At 38.7% G+C, this 20,371-nt stretch overlaps 1 protein-coding gene across 1 annotated transcript; it reads left to right on the top strand.

Moving 5' to 3' along the window:
• The first annotated feature begins 981 nt into the window (after positions 1-981).
• On the top strand, positions 982-16,899 carry MAP9 (microtubule associated protein 9). Its single transcript, XM_041479979.1, has 11 exons — positions 982-1,160; positions 2,049-2,145; positions 3,412-3,594; positions 5,430-5,620; positions 6,489-6,547; positions 7,035-7,200; positions 8,298-8,387; positions 9,065-9,226; positions 9,675-9,820; positions 10,538-10,670; positions 16,516-16,899. Exons 1-11 carry the CDS (start codon positions 1,125-1,127, stop codon positions 16,636-16,638), a joined length of 1,386 nt encoding a protein of 461 aa, XP_041335913.1. The 5' UTR covers positions 982-1,124; the 3' UTR covers positions 16,639-16,899.
• The last annotated feature ends 3,472 nt before the right edge of the window (positions 16,900-20,371 follow it).

Here is a 20,371-nt window from a genome sequence, read left to right as displayed (position 1 = left end):
GAAAACAAGTCCTAAGGCTCTGGGCTCTGTCCCACATATCCTCTCCCTGTTACTGTCAGAGAGATTTTCTTCTGTACAACTTACAAAAATGCAATGCATTTTGGGGACCGTTAATACAAATAAATGTAACACCAGTGTAGAGAGCATGTCAGAAGTTCTTTGTTATCACTAAGACAACTGGAGCACTAGTCTTATTTTAGAAAGGTGAGATCAGAAGCATTTTGAACAGGAGGAAGAACAGAAATGTCTGTACCTGTAAATGGTCCTGGAGTGGACAGCTTTCCTTTGATGCATGGGATTGGTGTTCCCAGAGCACCCCTGGATTCAGGCACCTTCATCGTGGCCCACACAGGGGACAGATGAATGACCTCCAGGACACCAGATGACCTCCAGGACACCAGATGACCTCTAGGACACCTCTAGGACACTTCTAGGTGCCTCTGCAGGAACGTGTGCTGCTTGGCAAGGTGTCTGGTCACTGGGAGGCTGGTGCTTGCCAGGTGGATCGCACAACCACTCTTTGGGGAAATAAAAATTGGAGTATTAGGCTGTGTAAGCACCAGGTGATTTATTTCTATGCTACTGTAATTTATCCATGCCTAAAATCTGATTTAAACTAACAGGTGCTATGAGATCTGTATTGTAGAAAGCAGTAAAATGAGTATGTGTCTTTCGGAAAGTGCTCACATCCCAAGTAGGAAGGTTTTCGACAACTACCTGATTGCAGGAGTGGGGTTGACGAACGTGTGTCAGCCCTGTACGAGTGTCATGGATGTATGGATGCGCTCCTTGTGGGAACGGGGTCATTTGCAGGACTAGGGACATCGATAATTAATCCTAGCAGAGTAAGGCATCGGTAATAAATCCTGGCAGCGCGGCTTAGGCCCGGCTGAGGAAGTGGCGCTGCCGCGACGCGAGGCGATTCCCGACTCGCGAAGGCGATCGCCGGCGCGGCCGTTGCCGGGAGACCGGCCGGGACCGGCCGGGTTCGGCCCGCGGCTCTTGCCCGGAGCTCCTTCCCAGGGCTCTCCGCCGGGGATTTTTCCCGAGGCTCTCTGCCAGGGCTCTCGGAGGACTCGGCGGTGGCCGCGGTCGCTGCGAGGCGGCAGCGAGACACCTCCGCCATGGCGGGCGGAGGCACCGCCGACTGCGGGCTGCAGGTGAGCGGCGGCGGCCGGGGCAGGGCAGGAGCAGGGGCAGGGGAAAGGCGACGCTGGGGAACGGGCCTGCGAGCAGGTTTCTACCATTGGGAATACGTTAATTCGCAGTTACAGGCAGCACATGCACAAAAATCGGCGTTGCTCAGGAAATGGAAGCGGGCAAGCAGGCTGCCCGCGGTGAGGACAGCGGGAGCTGTGCCCCGTGCCAGGCTGGGAGCAGCCCGGCTGCCCCGGCCCTGACAGCCGGGCTGGAGGAGCAGCCCCGCCACCAGCAGGAGCCTCGGGAGGCCCCTGACGAGCCAGTGCTCCTCGTATTTTGTGGGTCAGGGTCCGCAGTCCGGAGATACTGGTGCATTTCTGTGTTTACAAACACATCTGATGTGTTTACAGTCTGTAATTAAGGCCAGAGCCCCTCAGAATCATGTAAATGTATTGTGTCCGTGATGTCCTGCAGCAGAGAGTTCAAAATATGTGAAGTCCTTCCATTGGTTTGGACCTGCCACCTGCTTCAGGCTCCTGTCGTGTGGCACCTGCTGTCATAGCCTCCTCTTGTGCTCTTCCGGATCAAAACATACAAAAGAGGAGGAGTGTCACATGATGATGCTTCATAAGTGCCCAAAAATGGAAAAGGGATTTGCAAGATACGTTTCTTATGAAGAGGAAATATAAATAAATACATGGAGGTTTGGAGACTTTGTTTTTGATGCAGATATGTTAGGGGAATTGAGATAGAATGGATACACTATGCTTCAGCATAATTGTCAATTAAATGGGCTTATCTCTGTTGTTCAGTTTTACTTACATATATGTGGGAGGGGAGAATTAGTGCTGAACTTGAACAAGTGAATCCTCCCTTCTTTGTAAAAATTATTTGTGATGCCATTTCAGGATGAGCTACAGGAAGCAATTTCTGATTATGCAACAAGCAAGGAAAAAGATGAATATCCAGATGACTTTGAAAGTGATGAAGATGGCATGTTCAACGGTAAAACAAAATTAAATATTTTTCCTTGTGTTCTTCCTTTCGTAACTCATTACTAGATCCTAGACAATCTTTATATGTCAGTATGATTTAGTGTTCCAAGATTTCATTTTTTAGCAACTTCTAAAGTATTGTCCTCCTCTGCCAGGTTAGCAGCAGAATTCCCAATGAAATCAGTGGAGGTGCCAGCATGCTATACCACAGAGTCTATACTGGTCCCTACCATTGTGGTCCCCAGTTCTCCTCCGTAGCCATCTTGTTTACTTGGCACCTGGATGAGACAGTAGTGCACAGTACTGTAAATGAAAGTGGGCTTGGGTAGAGAGAAAGGCAGGGTTTTTTTCTTAGTGGTTTCCCAGTCTGAACAGTCAGTGAATAAGGGCTGCAGGACAGACTTCCCTGGAAGACTACATAAACCAGAAATAAGTTTGATCTGACTGCTTTCTTGGAGCAGGATGCATTTGATGTTTGCTAATGTTTATGCTTAGTCTAACAAGGGTGGCCAAATGACTCCTCTTCCTGCTGGTATGGCACTAAATGTTAAGGGAAGTAGGAATATTGAATACAATAATGTATTTTTAAAAGGACTTTCTCTGTGGCCTGTTTTTCATTCTCACCTGAAACATCTTTTAACAGTTTGTAGGATGCTTTGATTTCCCTTTGTAGACAAGCATTAGGAGAAAAAGCTCTCTAGCAATAAATGCATTACTCTACTATCATGACATTGTTTTGTCACCTTGCTCAAGCATTTGAGCTCCAAAATTAGGTCAATTAGCAATAACAGGCTAGAAGAAGATAAATATTTTTGGTAAACATTTTGGTGAACCTTGTCATTGTAGAAGATACTTCCTTTGAGTATCTTCTGGAAGACTTTAAATGGGGCAGAAGTGAAGAGAAAGGAAGGGAAGATGTGTTCTAATACCAAACGTGCTCAGCTTTGTTGTTGATGACTTGCTTCCACTTTCTATAGCTTTGAGACTTTTTTTCGGAAGGACTTTAAATTGCATGGCAGAAAATAATTAATGAGTGAATATTTTTCTTTGGATTGGGTCCATGAAAATAGATGACAGGAAAGGAAGTAGAATAAGGCTGTAGTTTGGTGGCTTTGCATTGATCAGAGGCACAGAAAGAGAAATGCTCAGAAACTTACATCGGGAGGCTGGTATGTGAAAAAATAGTGTTAAGTTATAGAAGATACAGGTTCTGTGTTGCATCTTTTCCCACTTGTATCAAACAATCAAACAAAAGTTGGTAATGTGCTCTTTGCAGGTATTGGGAAAGAACTTGCTGAAAGTAATTCAGGTTCTACAAGCACTGGGAGATCTGTTGCTGGGAGTCCTCTCTTGAATGATGATGCTTTACAAAAAGCAGTAGATTTGGAAAAAGAAGCTGCTGATGACTTGAGTTTATCCTTTCATGAAAAGAAGCTTCAGCAAATAATGGTTTTAGAAGGTGAGCACATAGAGAATGACAGAAAAGATGGCGAAGAAGGATGTTTGGAAGGTCAAAATGAGGATAATGCCAGAAAAAATAATGAAGAAATACTGCAGGATAATAGTGAAAGTAATGACTTGCCTATTAACAAACTACATTTTAAAAAAATCAAAAGGAAAACCAACCAAAAGCAATGCCTCAGATGCATAAAAAAGGAAATGTGAAGGTGAAAAGAAAGTATTTTAATGTTGTTGCTGCTTAGCCATTTTACAGTATTTTGAAGTGTTTTAATTTGGGTTATTTTCTGTGTTAATGATCATGTGCTTTAGCTCACAGCCAAAGCTTCTAAAGATACACAAACTCTGTATACCAGGGGGTAAACTGAATCAGTGTGGGCCAAAAGCAGGAGATTCCTTTTTGCCTTTTCCTTTCAGAAGATGAAAACAGCTGTTTAGGTCCCTAAAGTCCAGCTCTCCATCAGTGCATGTGCATGGAAGGCGTGAGGGGGTTGCCAAGATGCCTCCTCAGTGTGTGCATGGCACAGAAAGCTGTATTCACATAGTATGCACTGACACAGTTTGGATGTGTAGTCAAACACATAACACCCCCAAACCTGAATACTTCAGTGTAAGAATAGCTAATTCATTTTTAATATGCAATGCAGAATTTGAAATTCTGCTAATCAGCTGTATGTGTCAAAAGACTTACTAATTTTTATGGAATTCTTAATATGAGAGGAGTTTGTCCTGTTTGATGTTGAGATAAGTTTATGGCTGGTCATTACCTGTGCTGGGTGATTGCATCTTTGAAATTGGTAGAGCATGGTTAAAGGTATCAGCTTCATTTTTCCTTTCCACGTGGTGGCACCAAAGTGCCACCAAAGGTATTTGAATGTGCAGACACCTTCCTGGCTGGTGTGCCTGTGTAGTTTTAGACTGGCAGAAAAGAAGCTGAAATACTCAGTTTCTTCATGTGAATCAAAGTAGTGCAGTGACACACTGCAATATTGGTTAAAATTCAGTAAATTCAGAATTCTTGTCACCTTGAACATACCTTCATCACTGTAAATTTAGGGTAAATTTCTTTGATTATGGGCATTGGTGTTCCTCTTTTCAAATAATTTGGAGTTAATTTGTCATCCAAAAAAAAATCTATTTTTCTAAAGAATTCCTTGAGAAATTTGTAAATTATTTGTGATTTGGTTTTACTCAGGCATTTTTTGGTTTCTGTCTGAGTTGTTTTACAAATTTAGATCTCTGCATTAGTGGCAGTTGAAATCTGATGAAAATGGTTCTTAAGTCTTATTAGTAATGTGTATCATAAACGTATTCACTGTTTAGGCATACATTGAGATTGAGGTGATGTTCTCTTTAAATCCCCACTGTGGAATTTTTCATTTATTCCCTCATGTGTCCCACCCCCCTAAAGAACACTCCACAATGAAAGCAGTATTTGTTACCCAGAGGGTTAACTGGCATACTTCATTAGAAATCTGCCAGATGTCAGAAGAGCTCTTGCTGTGACTGCAATGACTCTTGCTTTTCGTTTCTGCACTAGAGCCATGTAAGGCAGATGGAAAGTTTTCCCTTTGTCTTGCTCTTACCTTCTCTAACATTAGTTCAAGCTTCAGCTGCTACTCCAGTCTTAAATAAAAATAGAAGTGAATATTGCTCTTATTTGTATATAGTTCTTAGAAAGAGGCATACAGAAAGTACATTATACTATATAAAATTTAGTAACAACTTTCATAGATGGATGGTTTTTCTAGAACTACATTTTGTACAGAAAAAACAATACTCAAAAACAATGAAGTTCTTGTTAATCTGTCCTCTCAATCTTTTTTCTCCCTTTAGATCAAGATCAGAAGACTGTCAGTGACTTGAAACTGAAGGACAATGGTAGGAAATCCCCTTCTGTTGACAGTTCAGATGGAATGATGAAAATAACAGAAGAGCAAAAAATAGCTGATACAATGCAGGAGGTGTCAGTGAATGATCAGTCTGAGCATGGGGAGGCAAAAAACACATCCAAGAACTCTGTCAAGGTATTGGTCATACACAGTTTACCGTTGTTTGGATCAATGTCCTAGAAACATAATGGAGAGTTTTGTAAAGTTACTGTTGGAATCTTAAGTGTGTAGAACACTGTGTGTATAGGTGACAATTTATATCTGGCTTAGAGCTGAGGCTCTTATAAATTCTGTATAGCTTTATGAAAGATGTAAGGAATACCTTTTCCACAAATTATTGAAGTCAGATAAAGGTATTGAAATGTGTTTTCCAGCCATAAGAAAGTACCTTTCTCAAAGTGAAAATGTCAAATATCTGTTGTGAGGATAGTTGAATAGCAGTGATCAGTGTGTGTTGGCAGAGGATGGGATCCATGTGTGACCTGAATAATGGATAGGATGTAAAGCACTCTATTCAATATCCTAAAAAGACTTCAGCTACATGTAATTATTAAAGCTAAGTATTCAAAAGATTTAAAAGAGTGTTTATAGAATAAACCAGCCATGTTCTTTTTACTTTTTATTGTTTCTAAACTATTTACTGTATTTTTGCATAATAAAAATGAACATTCCTAGCTGCCATTCCAAAATGATACAGGCATTCTGAAAGGTTGGTTGGTTGGTTGGTTGGTTGGTTTGGGGGCTTTCTTTGTTTGGTTTTTTGTTTGTTTGTTTGTTTTTTTCTCTCCTTACTTTCTTATCCTGTACTATATCCTCTCTTTATTAGGGTCTCTTTCTTGCCTGTTTTTATAACTTCATGTGGCCATGGAATATCTTGACTTGGAAGGGACTCATAAGGGCTGAATCCAGTTCTCAGTGTCCTTGTTATCTTGTAAAAACCTGTTTCATCCTGATCTGTTGCTTAAGAGACTCTATAACTTTACTTTTCCTCTGTGTTTCTTAGAAACTAAGTGAAACAAAGGAGAGAGTTCTACAAAACCCAAAGGCTTCATTATCTGACAGGTAAGAGAGGAGTGACAAGCATCGTTCTGAGCCATTTAAGATGCTTGTGAGTGCCCCGAAAATGCTGCTCCGCTCTCATTTTCTGTCAGCATTGTCTTTGCTGCTGACAACCTCTGACCATCTGTGGAAAACAGTTTAGTGTTTTCCACATGTAGCATGTTGTTACGACCCTTGCTCGGGTTAGGTCAGATCAGACTCCCAGATCTTTTGCCAGTGTGTGTGATGAGTGTGTTACTGGGGTCTTTACAGGCTCTAAGCTGTTTCTTAGATGAAAGTGTAAGTAATTCGTAAATTTACAAGAGGTAAGTTCTTTCTCCTTTTTCTTTCCCCAGTCCCCAGTCAAGTGCATATTAAAAAAAAAAAATCACAGTAACTTTGGGTAGGCACTGAAATAAGAGGAACACTACTCATACCCAGCTCATACTACTGTATGAGCTGCAGTAAAAGGAAAGGTCATTAATTTATTTGTGTCCTGGTATTTTCCTAGGTCTACAACTTTTGTGCATTTAAAGAGAAAGGGGAAAGCTGTTCCATCAACTTCACCTGTTTCATCTCAGTATCTGGGATCTTTGAAGGTGTTGGAGGATAAATGCGTGCAGAAGAAAAGTCCAGAATTCAACAAAGTAGATGATTTAAGGGCAGCTGTTTATCAGGTAGATTTTAAAAATGAATGAACAAACAAACAAAATTTTGCATATAAAGGTCCTGATACAGGGGTCAAGACCTCATATTTTCTTGAAATCAGTATTTTTTGCTATATTTCTTTTATTGCCTTACAGGTATAGAAATCTTTTTATTCTGTTGGCTATGCCTTTTCCTCATATTATGAACAAAAAGCTCAATGAAAGGGACATAATGTTTTCATGTGGTTTATAATTTATTGTTTCAGACTATTTTCAGGCACATATTTTCCATTATTTCTACTTCATCCTTAACTTAAGTAAGTGTCTACTTACAGTTGTTTGGTTTTTTTCCCTGATATGTTCTATTCAAATGGCGTTCAGGAAAAGTGATAACAAATCCTGAACTTTTTCCAGAAGAATAATATATGTAAATTCCTTGTAGAATTTCACAATTATTTTCTGGGTTTAAACAAATTTCTGCTAATCTGTTTGAGAACAACTCTAATTAACAGGCACCGTTTATATTGGTTTGTGGTTTTAATACTTGTTATGGTCCTAAAACAAATTTTAGACCCTCAAATCCATATTTATATTGTCTCCACAGCTTTTGAAGGTAGAATAGTCTTCATTTAGGACACTATTATTTTTGAGCTGTATACCATATATACAGTTAATTCTTAAAAATTTAAGCCTGATTCTGCAGATGGCTCATAACCTTTTACGGCTGCCTGAAGTCTCACTTTTCCCAGTAGGATTTTATTCTCTTTAATTGTATGTATTTTCAAGAGAGACAACAAATGTAAACAATATTCCTATATACCCGGAAATGAGAACCTTTATTACATTCCTCTATTTAATTTTGATTAATGCTGACATTTTTGTTGGTGTTTCTAGGAAGACGCTTTTTAAAAGATCTTTGAGCTTTTTAAGATTTTGTAGCTGTGATTTTAGAACCTTACATTTTTTTGGTCAAAATGTTCCTGTGATGACATCTTAATTTTCCACATGGGATGCTTATTTAACTAGCATGTGGAAAAACTGAGAGTAATTTTGGTGGTCATTATATTGGTGCTGTTCTTTACTTATACCTTAAAAGGACTTTAAAAATATTTTAATGATTCTTACAGAACTGGTTGGAAAGGAAAAAGCTCCTTCTACTGGAATTAAAGAGAAGTGAAAAGGAAAAAGCTGAAATTCTAAGGAGCAATACTGAAAAGGTTTGTTTACATTGTTGTTTTAAAATAAGTTGACCAGCTATGACTCTTTGAAGTGTTCTTGCTGCCTAAGTGCATTCCTCTGCTGCTGTAAGGTATCTGGTTTTCTCCAAATAGCACAAGGTGATGTGAATCAATGAATGGCAAGTCCTTCTTGTTAGGGTTGTGGTAAGCAGTGTCCGTCCAGTGCTTCCCTACACATTTACATAAGGTGTGCTACAAATGTACTTCCTAGGTTAATTTTCGAGTTAATTTACAAAGACCTTGGGATGCTCAACTCTTAAGGTGCTCAGTTTTGTTTTGTGCATGAGAGCGTGCATGCACTCCTTGCCTCAAGAGACTCTTACCCAGACAGGGCTCTGGCTTGAATAGTATCATGCACAATCTTTGATTTGGCTTTTAACTATTTAATATGTTTCACTTCTAAGCACTTGACATGCATTTCATATCCTTCTACACATATTTTGTGGGAGCAGTTAGTCTCATTCAAGTAAATTAAAAATGGGCATAGAAAATAGCTCTATATATGCTTAAAATTTAATTGTAATACTTGCAATGTTGTCAGCAAATCAATATCTGTTTCTTTATTGCTCTATTTAGCAATAAGTGTAAAGCTTATTATTTCACTTAGAATTTTATACTGAAATGGATTTAAATGTAGACTTTTATTTCCAATCTAGAAAGAAGCACTTAAAAGGGAAGAATCAATTGCATGTTACGAAGCCTGGAAAAAAAAGAAAGAGAAAGAAGCAAGGAAGTTAAGCGAAAAAAAAAAGCTTGAGGAACTTGAGGAAAAGAAACCAGCAGAACAGAATAAGGAAAAAACAGAAGCAGCACAAGCGGTGATGTGAAATATGTACCTAAGTGTGTATTTGAATGTGGTTCAAGAGATAGTAAAAATATTTTTGATTAATCCAGAAGGAGATGCAAATGAACTAGAATTTTTAATCTAGACATGCTTAGTTTTTGAAGAAATCTTGTATTAGGTTTTGTTCTGTAAGAAATATGTAATTTATATACTTGCAGACAAACAGGATTCTATATTTGGAGTCTATTAACTTGAGCATAAAATAAACTTCATACAAATACATTAGCAATTAACTATTACCTACTGGAAAAATTAGATTATTTTTAGGTATAGTGATACCCACTTCTGAGCAATTCCACAAGCAAATGCTCTGAAATTAGAATGTGTAGAAATTACAAAAAATAATAATGCAGATTAGACTAGGGGAGTATTGACAGAAAAGTGAGAAGTAAGATTTTTTATGGATCTGTGGTTGTCTTTAGGCATTCAAAAAATGGAAAGAAAGAAAAGTGGAATATTTAAGAGAGCAAAGCAGGAAGGAAAAACAGTCTGAAAGAATGAGGAAGAAGATAGAAGAGGACCTCGTTGCAGAGAAGAGGAGAGTCAGTGTATCAGCAGTTGAAAAATGGTACTTCTCCACTGTGTTTGCTATATCATAGCTTCCAAAATCCTTGCTTAAAAATGTAATAGGTCTTCTGTGAAACTTGATGTGCTTGTAATTGGAAGAAAATGGAATGCTTGGGATCAGACTCTTCATTCCCAATGGAGACAAAGTCTAACAGTGCAAACCAGCTGTGCAGCTCCCTTCAGTTTATTAATTTAGTTGCTTTCCTCCCCAAGAGGATATTGACTAAGCTCAGGCAGAGATAATGCAAATGATAAAATTCATTGAGTAGTAGTATGGTTATTCTTATGCTTCATTACTAAGCCATAGGAAGGAAGGTATATCTTTAAAGTTTCATGGAATACAATGTAGGAATGCAGATGTAGAAAGAAGGAAATGAGATGTATCTGCTGGAGATACTCTATATTAGTTTTTACAAGCCAAGAATTTTCACAGACAGTGCACAGCTTACATTTACCTACAGAAGTTCAGAATGCTTTGGTTTTTATTGTATTAAATAAGGGAGAAAAAAGTACAGAAAAGGTGATGCCATAATAGATAGAGTAGTAGATTGATACCTTGGTGACATATAAAAATGGACATGGAGGATTTTAAATACATATTCTCAATATTTTATTTAAAGTGTTAAATACATATTTTGGCTCAATTTACTTAGTTGGTCACAGATGCAGCTTTTGGTCTGTACACAATGACCTCTTGCTCTGCCCTCTCACTACGCAGGAATGAAAAGAAGGAAGAATATATAAAAAAGAAGAAAGTAGAAAAGTTCCTAGAGAAAAGAAAGCGAGAAATGCAACAGGCAAAGAAGGAAGAAAAAAGTGAAAAGGCTATGGAGGAGTATGAAAGATGGCTGGTATGTGTGTTGGGTTTGTGGGTTTTTTTTTGCCTTTTGTCAAAGCCAAAACATTTGATGTAGTGTGAGCACTTGAGTATTGTAATACTCGTGGGGTGTTGTGCTCTTATGAGAGACACCAGACGGTGGCAACATTACATCACTTGTCTCCCTTCAATGTGAGCAAAATGTTGCTAAAGTACAGTGCACTTGATATTGGGCATACATGGAAAATATATTCTCCCTACCTACATGTCATAGAGTTTTCAGTTTTCATCAGGCTTAATTTTTTGCTATTCCATATCAGGAGCAACAATCTCTGAAGGGCCAATTAGCCAGAGCACAAAACTGCTGCAAAGTCAAACAGCATTGCCAGCTGCAACAGTCAGTGCATGTACATTCAAGGAAGCGTTGAAAATGGAGACTTGGAGAGCTCACAGTTGATAAAAGCACTTGTAATGAGATTCAGGATGATTTCCATTTGCAAGAAAGGGTGGAACTCTGATGCTCCCAATTATATTTTTCTCACAGCAGTGTCCCTGTTGTAAAGCAGGAAATTAATCCAGTGCTCTAGTCCCAACAATAAGGCAGGTTATTTTTCCTTGCTGCAGAAAGCCAAACTAGAAGAGAGATCACTAATATTCTTAGCATGTTGTTTTCTTAAAGGTATGTGACTTGCCAGTTAAAGAAGAACCTGTTTTAATTCCCGACCCTATGACACAGTCTTTATTCATAATGACTGTCAAGGTTTTTTTAGTTCGAAAGTGTTTCTTCTGTTGTCTCTCTTCCATGTAATTTCTGGCATGCCTTGAACATATGGTCTCTGTTGCCATTTTTGAGAATGGGATCTTGCAACCCAGCTGGATTGTGGTCCTTAGAGGAATTTTTCTTTAGTGTCAATAGCTTAAATATTCTTTTCTTTTCTTCTTTTCTTTTCTTTCTTTTCCTTTCTGTTGTTGTTAGGAGGGAGAGGCATATAGAAGAAAACTGAGTCAGCTAGCTGTACAGGTGTGAGATAGGTTTGGAGAGGATTTAGAGAGAATAATCATCCTTTACTTGGCTAACTCAGAAATACACAATTGCACAAAACAGCAAGAGCCTGCACGTTTTCCCTTCTCTCTGCTTCCAAACATTTTTAGTCTTAAGTTTAGATCTTTTAAGATGTTTGACCTAGTCCCCTGTTGAAATACCTCTCATTTCTGTAATCACTGATAAGAAGGTTTTTTTCTGGTCCCCATTGTCAAGAGATTTTCAGCTCAGTTTAGCAAATGATTAATGTCTGATCTTAGGTTATTTCTTGCTTGGTTAATATTCCTGATTGCCAAGGTAGGGAGTACTGTGCTTTGAGCAGTAACTAATGCTCTGCTCACTGAGACTATCCTAATCAGCTTAGTTGTACCAAAGCAAGAATGTTACTTCTCATTGTACATTTGACTTCCTTGCCGTCCTGGACTCTGTATGAAGGTAAAAAAATTACCCCTGTTCTTGGGAGTGAAAGATGCTGCGTAGCACAGACTCTCCCATTCAAATTGTGTGTGAATTCCTGAGGTTATCACTTCAGTGGGATTATTAATGAAAATTTTAGTAGTTGGTGGAATGACCAGATCTAACTAGATATACATGTGCCTACCTGAGAAATAAGTACTGAACTGGTTGGCAGAGGTATCTATAAAATGACCCCATTTCCAGTGTCTGTGTGCAAGTGTTGACTGATGTGTCTCATGTCCAGTCTTCACATTTTTACTTTCAGAATTTCTGCTGTCTTTTTGCAATTTACACACCTTTATTTGAGAAAGCATATTGGGAAATGCCTCTGTTATCATTTTTGGCCAGAATATTGCCTCACTTTGTACAGTTACAGAAAAGATACAGACCATTAGTGAACTGCAGGATAGAAATATTGTAAAGTTGTCATTGCATTACCAAGGAAACTGAGGTGACATCTGCCTGCAGGTAGATAGGCATCGGATCTGAAGGCAGAATTTGGAAGGCTTTTAAAAGTATTCTTTCAACAAAAAAATATTTTTTGAGGGAAATAAAATAGTAGTGATACAGTGGGAAGTACTCTAACATGTTTTCATTAACGTTCACCAGAAAGAAATGTGTACGTTCATCCTCAGCTTTCCTGAAGCAGGTGTTGACCATAATGCATAGATAAAACAGACATAAAAACCTCATTGTAGTTCTTCTAAAATAGAAGAAACATTCTGCTTTTATGTTAATGGAAATTCTGTTACTTCTGCTTTTAGAGGTCATTGTGTGAATGTTTGATAGCATAAGAGCGTAGAGAAGATTACTTTTTAAGCCTGGAAATAAATGCCCTGGGAAAGGCTATTAACACTTGTAAAATACTGGCATGAAAAGGATAATCTTGAGGTGAGATGCTTTAGTATTGCCTGGAAATTCAAGCTTCTGATTATTTTGTTTCTTGCTATCATTTGCTTCTTGCTGCTCACCAAGAACTCTTCAAGCCAATCTATCTTGATAAGTGATCATTTTTTACTTACTGCATAATACCAGTGTCTGACACTTGTCATTGGCATGCACCTGTTGTGAGGAGTGGAATGAGGACAAGAATCACATAGAAAGTTTATAATGACAGATCAGTTTAGTTTCCATTATTTCTGTGATACTAATCTTGATAACTGTTTACTGTGGATAGAAGTGAGTGTCATCTCTAGATAAGTTCATGTTGTCCATTTTCTGTGATAAACATCAACCTACCATGAGCTTCTGAGAAGTAAGGCTGCTCTCAAATAGTTCTTGAAGACCAGCATAGTAATGTTGAAAGCCTTAGAAGAAGTTTGACATTTTACCTTGAATTTGAGCATGTGCAATATCTATTTTTGGCATTCTAAAGCTGTTTAAAAACATCATGAAAGGATATACTGGATAAGTCCCATGGATTTGTTACTTTTCGGGGTTAGAAATAGCTGAAGTGGGTTGTCAGTTTTATGTATTCATTAATTTCATGAGATCTCTCTGAAAATTCTTTCTAAATTGTAATTTTCATGGCCTGTCATTGCAGTAGGTTAGAAATAAGACTGCTATTGTTACTCCTCTTAAATGTTGTCACTCTTTTGTAATAACTAAAATTCAATTTCTGTGTGGCAGTCGTACTGCTAAAGAATGTGCTCTTCCCAGAATTTCATAAATGAAAAATATAGTCATCTTGCTAGGCTATTGAGTAGGAAACTTCCACATAAATCAAGCCATACAGTTGACTTGATCTATGTAAGACAAGGTACAGTTATTGATTTAACCTTTCACTGTTTCTGTTACTCTACATCAATTAGTGCAAATGCCATCTTGTTTATTATTCTATAGAATATTTATATCAGTTATGTCTTGTGAGAATTTGCACTGTAGTTACAAGAAGAACATAAAAACTTTGTGTGTGTTGAGGACAGGGAGGATGCCAGTAGATCTTCACTTTGAATTTAATCTTTTAAAAACAGTTAAATTAACTTAAGACTCTTTCCTTGCCTGGGATTCATTAATGCAAATTGGATGTCAAACCCAAACATTCAAAACTGCAGCACAGTTAAAAAATCCAAAGCAACTTTTGTTCCTTTTTTGGGTGGGTGTATGCTTTATTTTTGGTTGTGGTTTTTCATACTTGTGTCTGTGGTGTAACATCTATTCAGTAGAGAGTGCTTGATAAACATAAAATATGCACATTTCTTTGTAGCATGCAATGTCTCTAATGCTTGCAATACTGCTGCAATAAGTGTGACTTTTAATGAGTTTTCACTTACCTGTCCTGATGGTATACATATCTTTGTACAATATAATTCTATGATTATAGATACAGGAGCATGTATCATATATGTATTCCATTAGAGTGTATTCTTCCCAAGCTCATCTGTACTGCTTCACATATCTTTTTTTGAAAAATATCACTTATAATGCAGACTACTTTTCTCTTAAACAGTTCCCTTGAAGAGTTCTAGAATATCTTGAATTTGTTCTAGACCCAAAGCCACTAATTGTGTTCATCTGATGAAATCTCTGTGGAAGGAGAAAGAAGGCAAAAGTGAGGGATGAGAAGAGTCAGTATGTCACAGTGCTGCAGGGCTAATTTGTTTCAATTACTCCATTTGATCAGAAAGATACAGTTTCTACAGAGAGATATTTTTTATTAGACTGTGATGAACTTTTGTATTGCTTATTTTAGGAAAGGGCATTCCTTTTCCATGCAAACCTTGCCTTGCTTTTAATCAGCCTTATTAGTAATGACGTGAAATTATTGTGTGTTTGTTTAGCCAGACCAGATGTTCCTAACTGAATTGGATCTTCAGGTTTATGTTGACAAAGAGCTAAAGGGCACAGATTAAAATCATATTGATAGGGTTGATATTTCAGTGTGTTGCTTTGCTTTCTACAATTTTTGGACACGTATATGTGTAAAACAGGAGAAAACTTCACTCAAGCTCTCTTTCTTACAGTAATGCTTCCACATCCCTTTTTCAGTCTACTCCCTCAGCCACAGTTACCTCACTATTGCCCTGCTCACATATGAGTAACAGGCAAACACTGCCAGCATCTTGGGAGTTTGTGGATATATGGTGTCCACCAGAGGAATAGGATCATGGGTTATATGACAGTACCAGTTACCTTACAGCTGTTCTCAAGGAGCAGTACTTCCACCGCAGTGCAGATCATACATGTAAAAATACTAAACTATGGATGCTTCACAGTGCTGGCTGATGGGCTGCAGATGATGAAGGAACCAGGGCTGGATGTGGCACAGCTGATGATGGTTTTAAGTGGGCATATCCACATTGCATCTTTACTGCCAGGGTTGTGTTTGCCTGTTGTTGGTCTTAGGAATGAATGTACTGTTCATGTGTGAGAAAGGCAGCTGCTCAAGGACCTCTTATCCACCCATCACAGGGGGCACTGTAAATTGTGCTGTGGTCTGTATGGCCAACCTTGGTTCCACCAAGAAAAAAACTACTTTTAACTCAGTAAGAAATGTGCACCCATATGCACCACAAGCCTGCAAGGAAAACTTGCACCCACAGAGAGCTTCGCCAGTGCACTAAACTGCTAATGCAGGTGCACCTTTAAATGCTGGTCCTCTTGAGGGTGAAATGGCAGTCATCTTTGCAAAGAAGAATGCTTACGTAGAATAGAACTGATTAGAAATTCAAAAATAATTATAAATAATTGCAACTTAGTTTTTGAATGGCAGGTCTCTTGAAAGTCATTAGTTAATGAGACTCAAAAAGAGTGTTGCAAGTATCTTGCAACCCTCATCATCCTAATTGCACCATTGCTGTTTGAAACAATAGAAAATAGAATTAGAACCTTGCATTGCTTATAACATAAGTTAGATAGATCTTTGTTTAAAATTAAATTGTTTAATTACCAATTTGTTCTAGTACATGGCAAGTGTGATTTAATAAGTGCAGAAAGTTACAATGATGCATCAATGTTCTCATTATATGAGAAAAACATATTTTGCATTGTGATTTAGGTATCCTCTTAAAGACAAGAAGCAATTAATATGAGACTAATTACATACAAGACCAATAGGCCAGTAAGGCCTAATCCAGTAGGCCTTCTGTTGGGCTTTTTGTTTAGACAGTGCACAAACCCAGCCCATCCTTGAGACAGTCACCCTAATTGTAAGTGACACGCAATGTGCAGCCTTTTGTGTTGCATTGTGCAGTGTCTGTGACTGAACCTCTAAAAGGGATGTGCCAAGCTCCAAAAGGCAAATTTCCATTGCATGTTTTCTTTTCATTTTACACAAGAATAGGATAGTAATAATGTCACTTTTCTGTTAGTAGAATTGCTGTTGAGGGGCAGGGCGGTGGTTTTGGTTTGGGCTTTTTTTCACACATCTTTTTATTCTCAGGAAAACAAAATGAGGAGAGAACAGCTTGAGAAGTACCAGAAGAAGATGCAGGCTGTCCATTGGAATGAAATGAGTCCTCCCTGGAGACCACCTGGCAAAGTCACGTATTCTAGTAATTACTAAGCAGTTTATTGCCTTCCCGAAGAACAGATAGTTTACAAAGTTCTCTCAATAGCTAGTAGCTCTTCTGTTATCAGCTGATTTTCACTGAAGCCATTATAGGTGTTAAATTACTTCTTTTTAGTTTATTTGATATCTGCAGTTTAAATAAACCTGTTACTCCTTTGCATTGCTTTAGAAAATGTAATAATTTTTCTAATTCCACATTTAAATTAGTTTTGCTAAATTCCATGTTATGTCATACCTTTTTGGTGAAAATTTATATCTAGGATATTTAAAGCTGGACTCTGACATTTTTTTTTTCATCCAATAAGTGGCAGAATGGTTGTTTTTAAGTTATTAGACCACACTCTTAAGGAGTTAATATTTGAAGAAATTATGTGAAGAGGCTGTGGGGTAAGGATGATGGTAAGGAGATGTTGGCTCTCTTGTGGAGGTAGATGACAAAAGGCTAAGGAGTATGGAAGCAGAATGTCATTTTCATACATTAATGTACAAGATACAGAGAAAATGTGTATTGCAGATAGGTGAATACAGGGTTTTCAAAAGCTCCAGGTCTGGCACTGGCTGTTCCCTCATGGCAGGGCAGGCATTTTTTCCAGCAGTAGTGGAGAAAAGAGAATCTACTGCCAGCAGAAATTTTCAAGAAGCTGAGAAGATGCCCAGTCAGAGCAGCTTCAGTGGCCCACGTAAGAGGCAGAGTAAAATTACAGAGAGCAGCAGGAGAGATGAAGAACTGCAGCCCTGGCAGAATGCAAAAGAATTGCCAATTCAAAAGTGGCACACCTGGATTTTATGAGAAAATACTAAATTACTTCAGGCCTTCAGATTGGGGTGGTGGTGTGCATCATTGGTTCTCTGGGCTTTTAGCACTTGGAGCCTTGAATTTGAGTTTAGTCTGTTAAGAAACTCCAACTATAGTATCATGGGAGGATGAAATTTGTAGCAGGCACCAGTTTATTGTACAACAGACCTGAAGAGTTTGAGACAAGGCAGCCTGTGAGACAGGGATCATCTGGATCTTTATTTTTGCAATGTCCTGCCAGAGGAAGCAAGGAAGGTCCCTATGCTGACTTGAGGGGTGGAAAAGTGTGGTAGGATTAGTGGCAGAGATCGAAGAGAGTTTGTCAGGTTTCTGTTCCTGAACTGAAAGCTGCATCCTCACTGACTTTAAGCCTTTCTATAACTGGATAGAAGGTTTTGACAGAAGACAGAAGTGAGAAGATGTGGGTGCCATCTTTCAGAGGAATGAGGAGAAGCTCACAAATTCACAACTTCTCAATTAGGAAAAGATCCTGAAGTCCCTAGACAAGGGAAAACAGTTGACATGTTTAACTTTTATAATAAAATTTGGGGAGCTTCATTCAATGGTATATTGTAAAAATTTGCACATGTTACAGCATAACACAAATGTCATAAAAGAATTAGAGCTGAGAAATATAAACAAATGTACATTAATGTATAAGAATACACAAATATATGTATAGATCCTATCTATATGTTTATTGATGACAGAGGGAAAATATTTTGTATTAATAAAGTATATTTTAGTAATAGCCTCAATGTTTTCATTGGATTTTAGGATACAAATCTTTATTTAAAGCTTTAGTACATAGAAATTAACTAGGCAGTGTCTAAGCCCAAGCTATCATTGTTAACATAACAAGTAAATAGGGAACTGTATCCCAGTGAAGGCGAGCTTCTACAGCATTCCAGCTGTCTCCTCCAGCTCTCTGACACTTGCTGATACACCAATGCAAACATTCATTTAAGGAACATAGTTTCTAAACAATAACCTAGAAGATTTTAGTATCTCTAATTTTTTTTTTAAAGTATTTGATTTAGGCATGAAGTTGCTCCATTGGTGTGGTAAGGGCACAGGCTGATGATAAATGATTTTCTGTTTCAAGTCTCTCATTCTGGGTAAGAAAAATTATATGCTGTTTTCCATTGTGTCTTTTTTTCTTTTATATTCACAAAATATGAGATCATCTTACCTGGTCTGTATATCATGGACTGCTGTGTTTCACTTGGTTAATTGTGTTTAACTGAGTTACTTGACTCAGACTAACAGGGATAACCTTTTCTGAGCTGTGAACACCGATGGCAGCCTTGGCTGCACATCAAAAGCTGGACTTGCTCCAGTTTGTCTGCATCTTTCTTGCACTGGGGAGCCCAAAACTGAGCATGATGCTCCAGATGCTGTCTCGCTCCCAGCTGCAGTGTCACACATGCCAAACAGAGGGGAACAATCCCTTCCACCAACCTACTGAGCACACTCTTACTAATACAGCCCTCAATGCCATTGGCATTCCCTGCTGTGAGAGCCCATGGCTGGCTTATGCTCTGCTGCTTCTCCTCTGGCACCCCTGGGTACTTTCCTGCTTTTTGACCACTGGGGCTCAGGCTGTACTGTTGGAATGAGGTAACTTCACCCCAGATGCAGGACTTTGTCTTTGCTGACCTTAAAGGTTCCCACCACCCTTTTCTTCCACTTCCTGGGAAACACCCTGCTTGATTGCATGGATTTAGTTGTGTCCAAGTAACTGAAGTGCTCCCTGTTGTGTCTTTCTCTTCAGTGCTTCAGTGTCTGAAGCTAGACCTCATCCATAAAAAAAAAAAAAAGGCTAAAAAGGACATTAAGCACCTCAGCTCTTTCCATGTCCTGTGTCATTAAGTCACCTGGCCCTTGAGGAGCAGAATGCCATTCTTCTTTCTGCTCATGTACTTCCAGAAGCACCTTTGAGTCCCATATGAGCTTCAGCTCTTTCTGAGCTTTGGCTTTAGTAAGTGCTTCCATATTTTAGTCCATGTAGAGTAATGTCTCTGTTTTGCTCCATGGTGCAAGTACTCTCCACCATCTCTGTGCTTGCGTACCCTCTGAACTCCAGCAGGAGTGAGCTTTAACTCTTTCTGAGCTTTGGCTTTAGTAAATGTTTTAGTCCATGTAGAGTAATGTCTCTGTTTTGCTCCACGGTGAAAGTACTCTCCATCATCTCTGTGCTTGTGTACCCTCTGAACTCCAGCAGGAGAGCCTGTTCCTGCACACTGGCTGCCTGCCCCACTTGCCTGACTACACACGTGTCAGAGTGGACTTTTCTTTGATGGGGATGTCAGTGAAGCTCAACTAGCATTCCTGGGTCCCTTTGCTTCCCAGGGCAGCCTCCTGTGAGATCCTGCCAAACAGATCCCTAAATAAGCCGTCATCTTTCCTCCTCAAACCAAGGTTGTGGTTCTATTTCCTTTACTGCTTCTTACATGATTAAAAGTTTCACATTCTCAGGCTTAGGGCAGTCAGGAGATCATCAGCTTTCATAACCCAGACTAGTTCATTCCTGTAACCATCCATTAGCTAAGGTCAAGTCCCAATCACCTCTTAGAGCATCAGCACTTCCACCTTCAGGTTTCTGCTGACCTGTTGGCTTTTAAAGAACAATTTCTGAGATTTTAATAACATTTATTAGTTCAATTTTCCCCTAATGGGTAATAAAGTAATTGCAAAATTCTTGCCTGATTATTTCAGCCTGGGGCATGGGGAAGGCTGCTCTTATTAGCAGACTGCATTCAGGCAGTTGAACTGTTTTCAACATACCACGTTATTTTAGCACCTACACTCAGAGGAAAAGTTCTATGAAAAGTCTTTAGTACTGCAAGGTATGTTTCTATTTTACTACTATTTCCTAAATTTATAAATTCTCTTTCTCTATGATGCTTTTATTTCTGGTTAGCTTCAGAC

Source organism: Pyrgilauda ruficollis, unplaced genomic scaffold (assembly GCF_017590135.1).
Source record: "Pyrgilauda ruficollis isolate IOZ18807 unplaced genomic scaffold, ASM1759013v1 scaffold5, whole genome shotgun sequence".
NCBI lineage: Eukaryota > Metazoa > Chordata > Aves > Passeriformes > Passeridae > Pyrgilauda > Pyrgilauda ruficollis.
The sequence above is the reverse complement of the archived record's forward strand: the minus strand, read 5'-3'. Positions and strand labels throughout refer to the sequence as shown.

What these genes read in the sequence shown, in the direction of transcription:
- MAP9 (XM_041479979.1), top strand. Translation starts at nt 1,125, where the DNA reads ATGGCGGGCGGAGGCACCGCCGACTGCGGGCTGCAG. An exon ending in TAAGGGCAGCTGTTTATCAG is followed by an intron (nt 7,201 to 8,297) that starts GTAGATTTTAAA and finishes TGATTCTTACAG; the next exon opens with AACTGGTTGGAAAGGAAAAA. An exon ending in AGGAGTATGAAAGATGGCTG is followed by an intron (nt 10,671 to 16,515) that starts GTATGTGTGTTG and finishes TTTTATTCTCAG; the next exon opens with GAAAACAAAATGAGGAGAGA.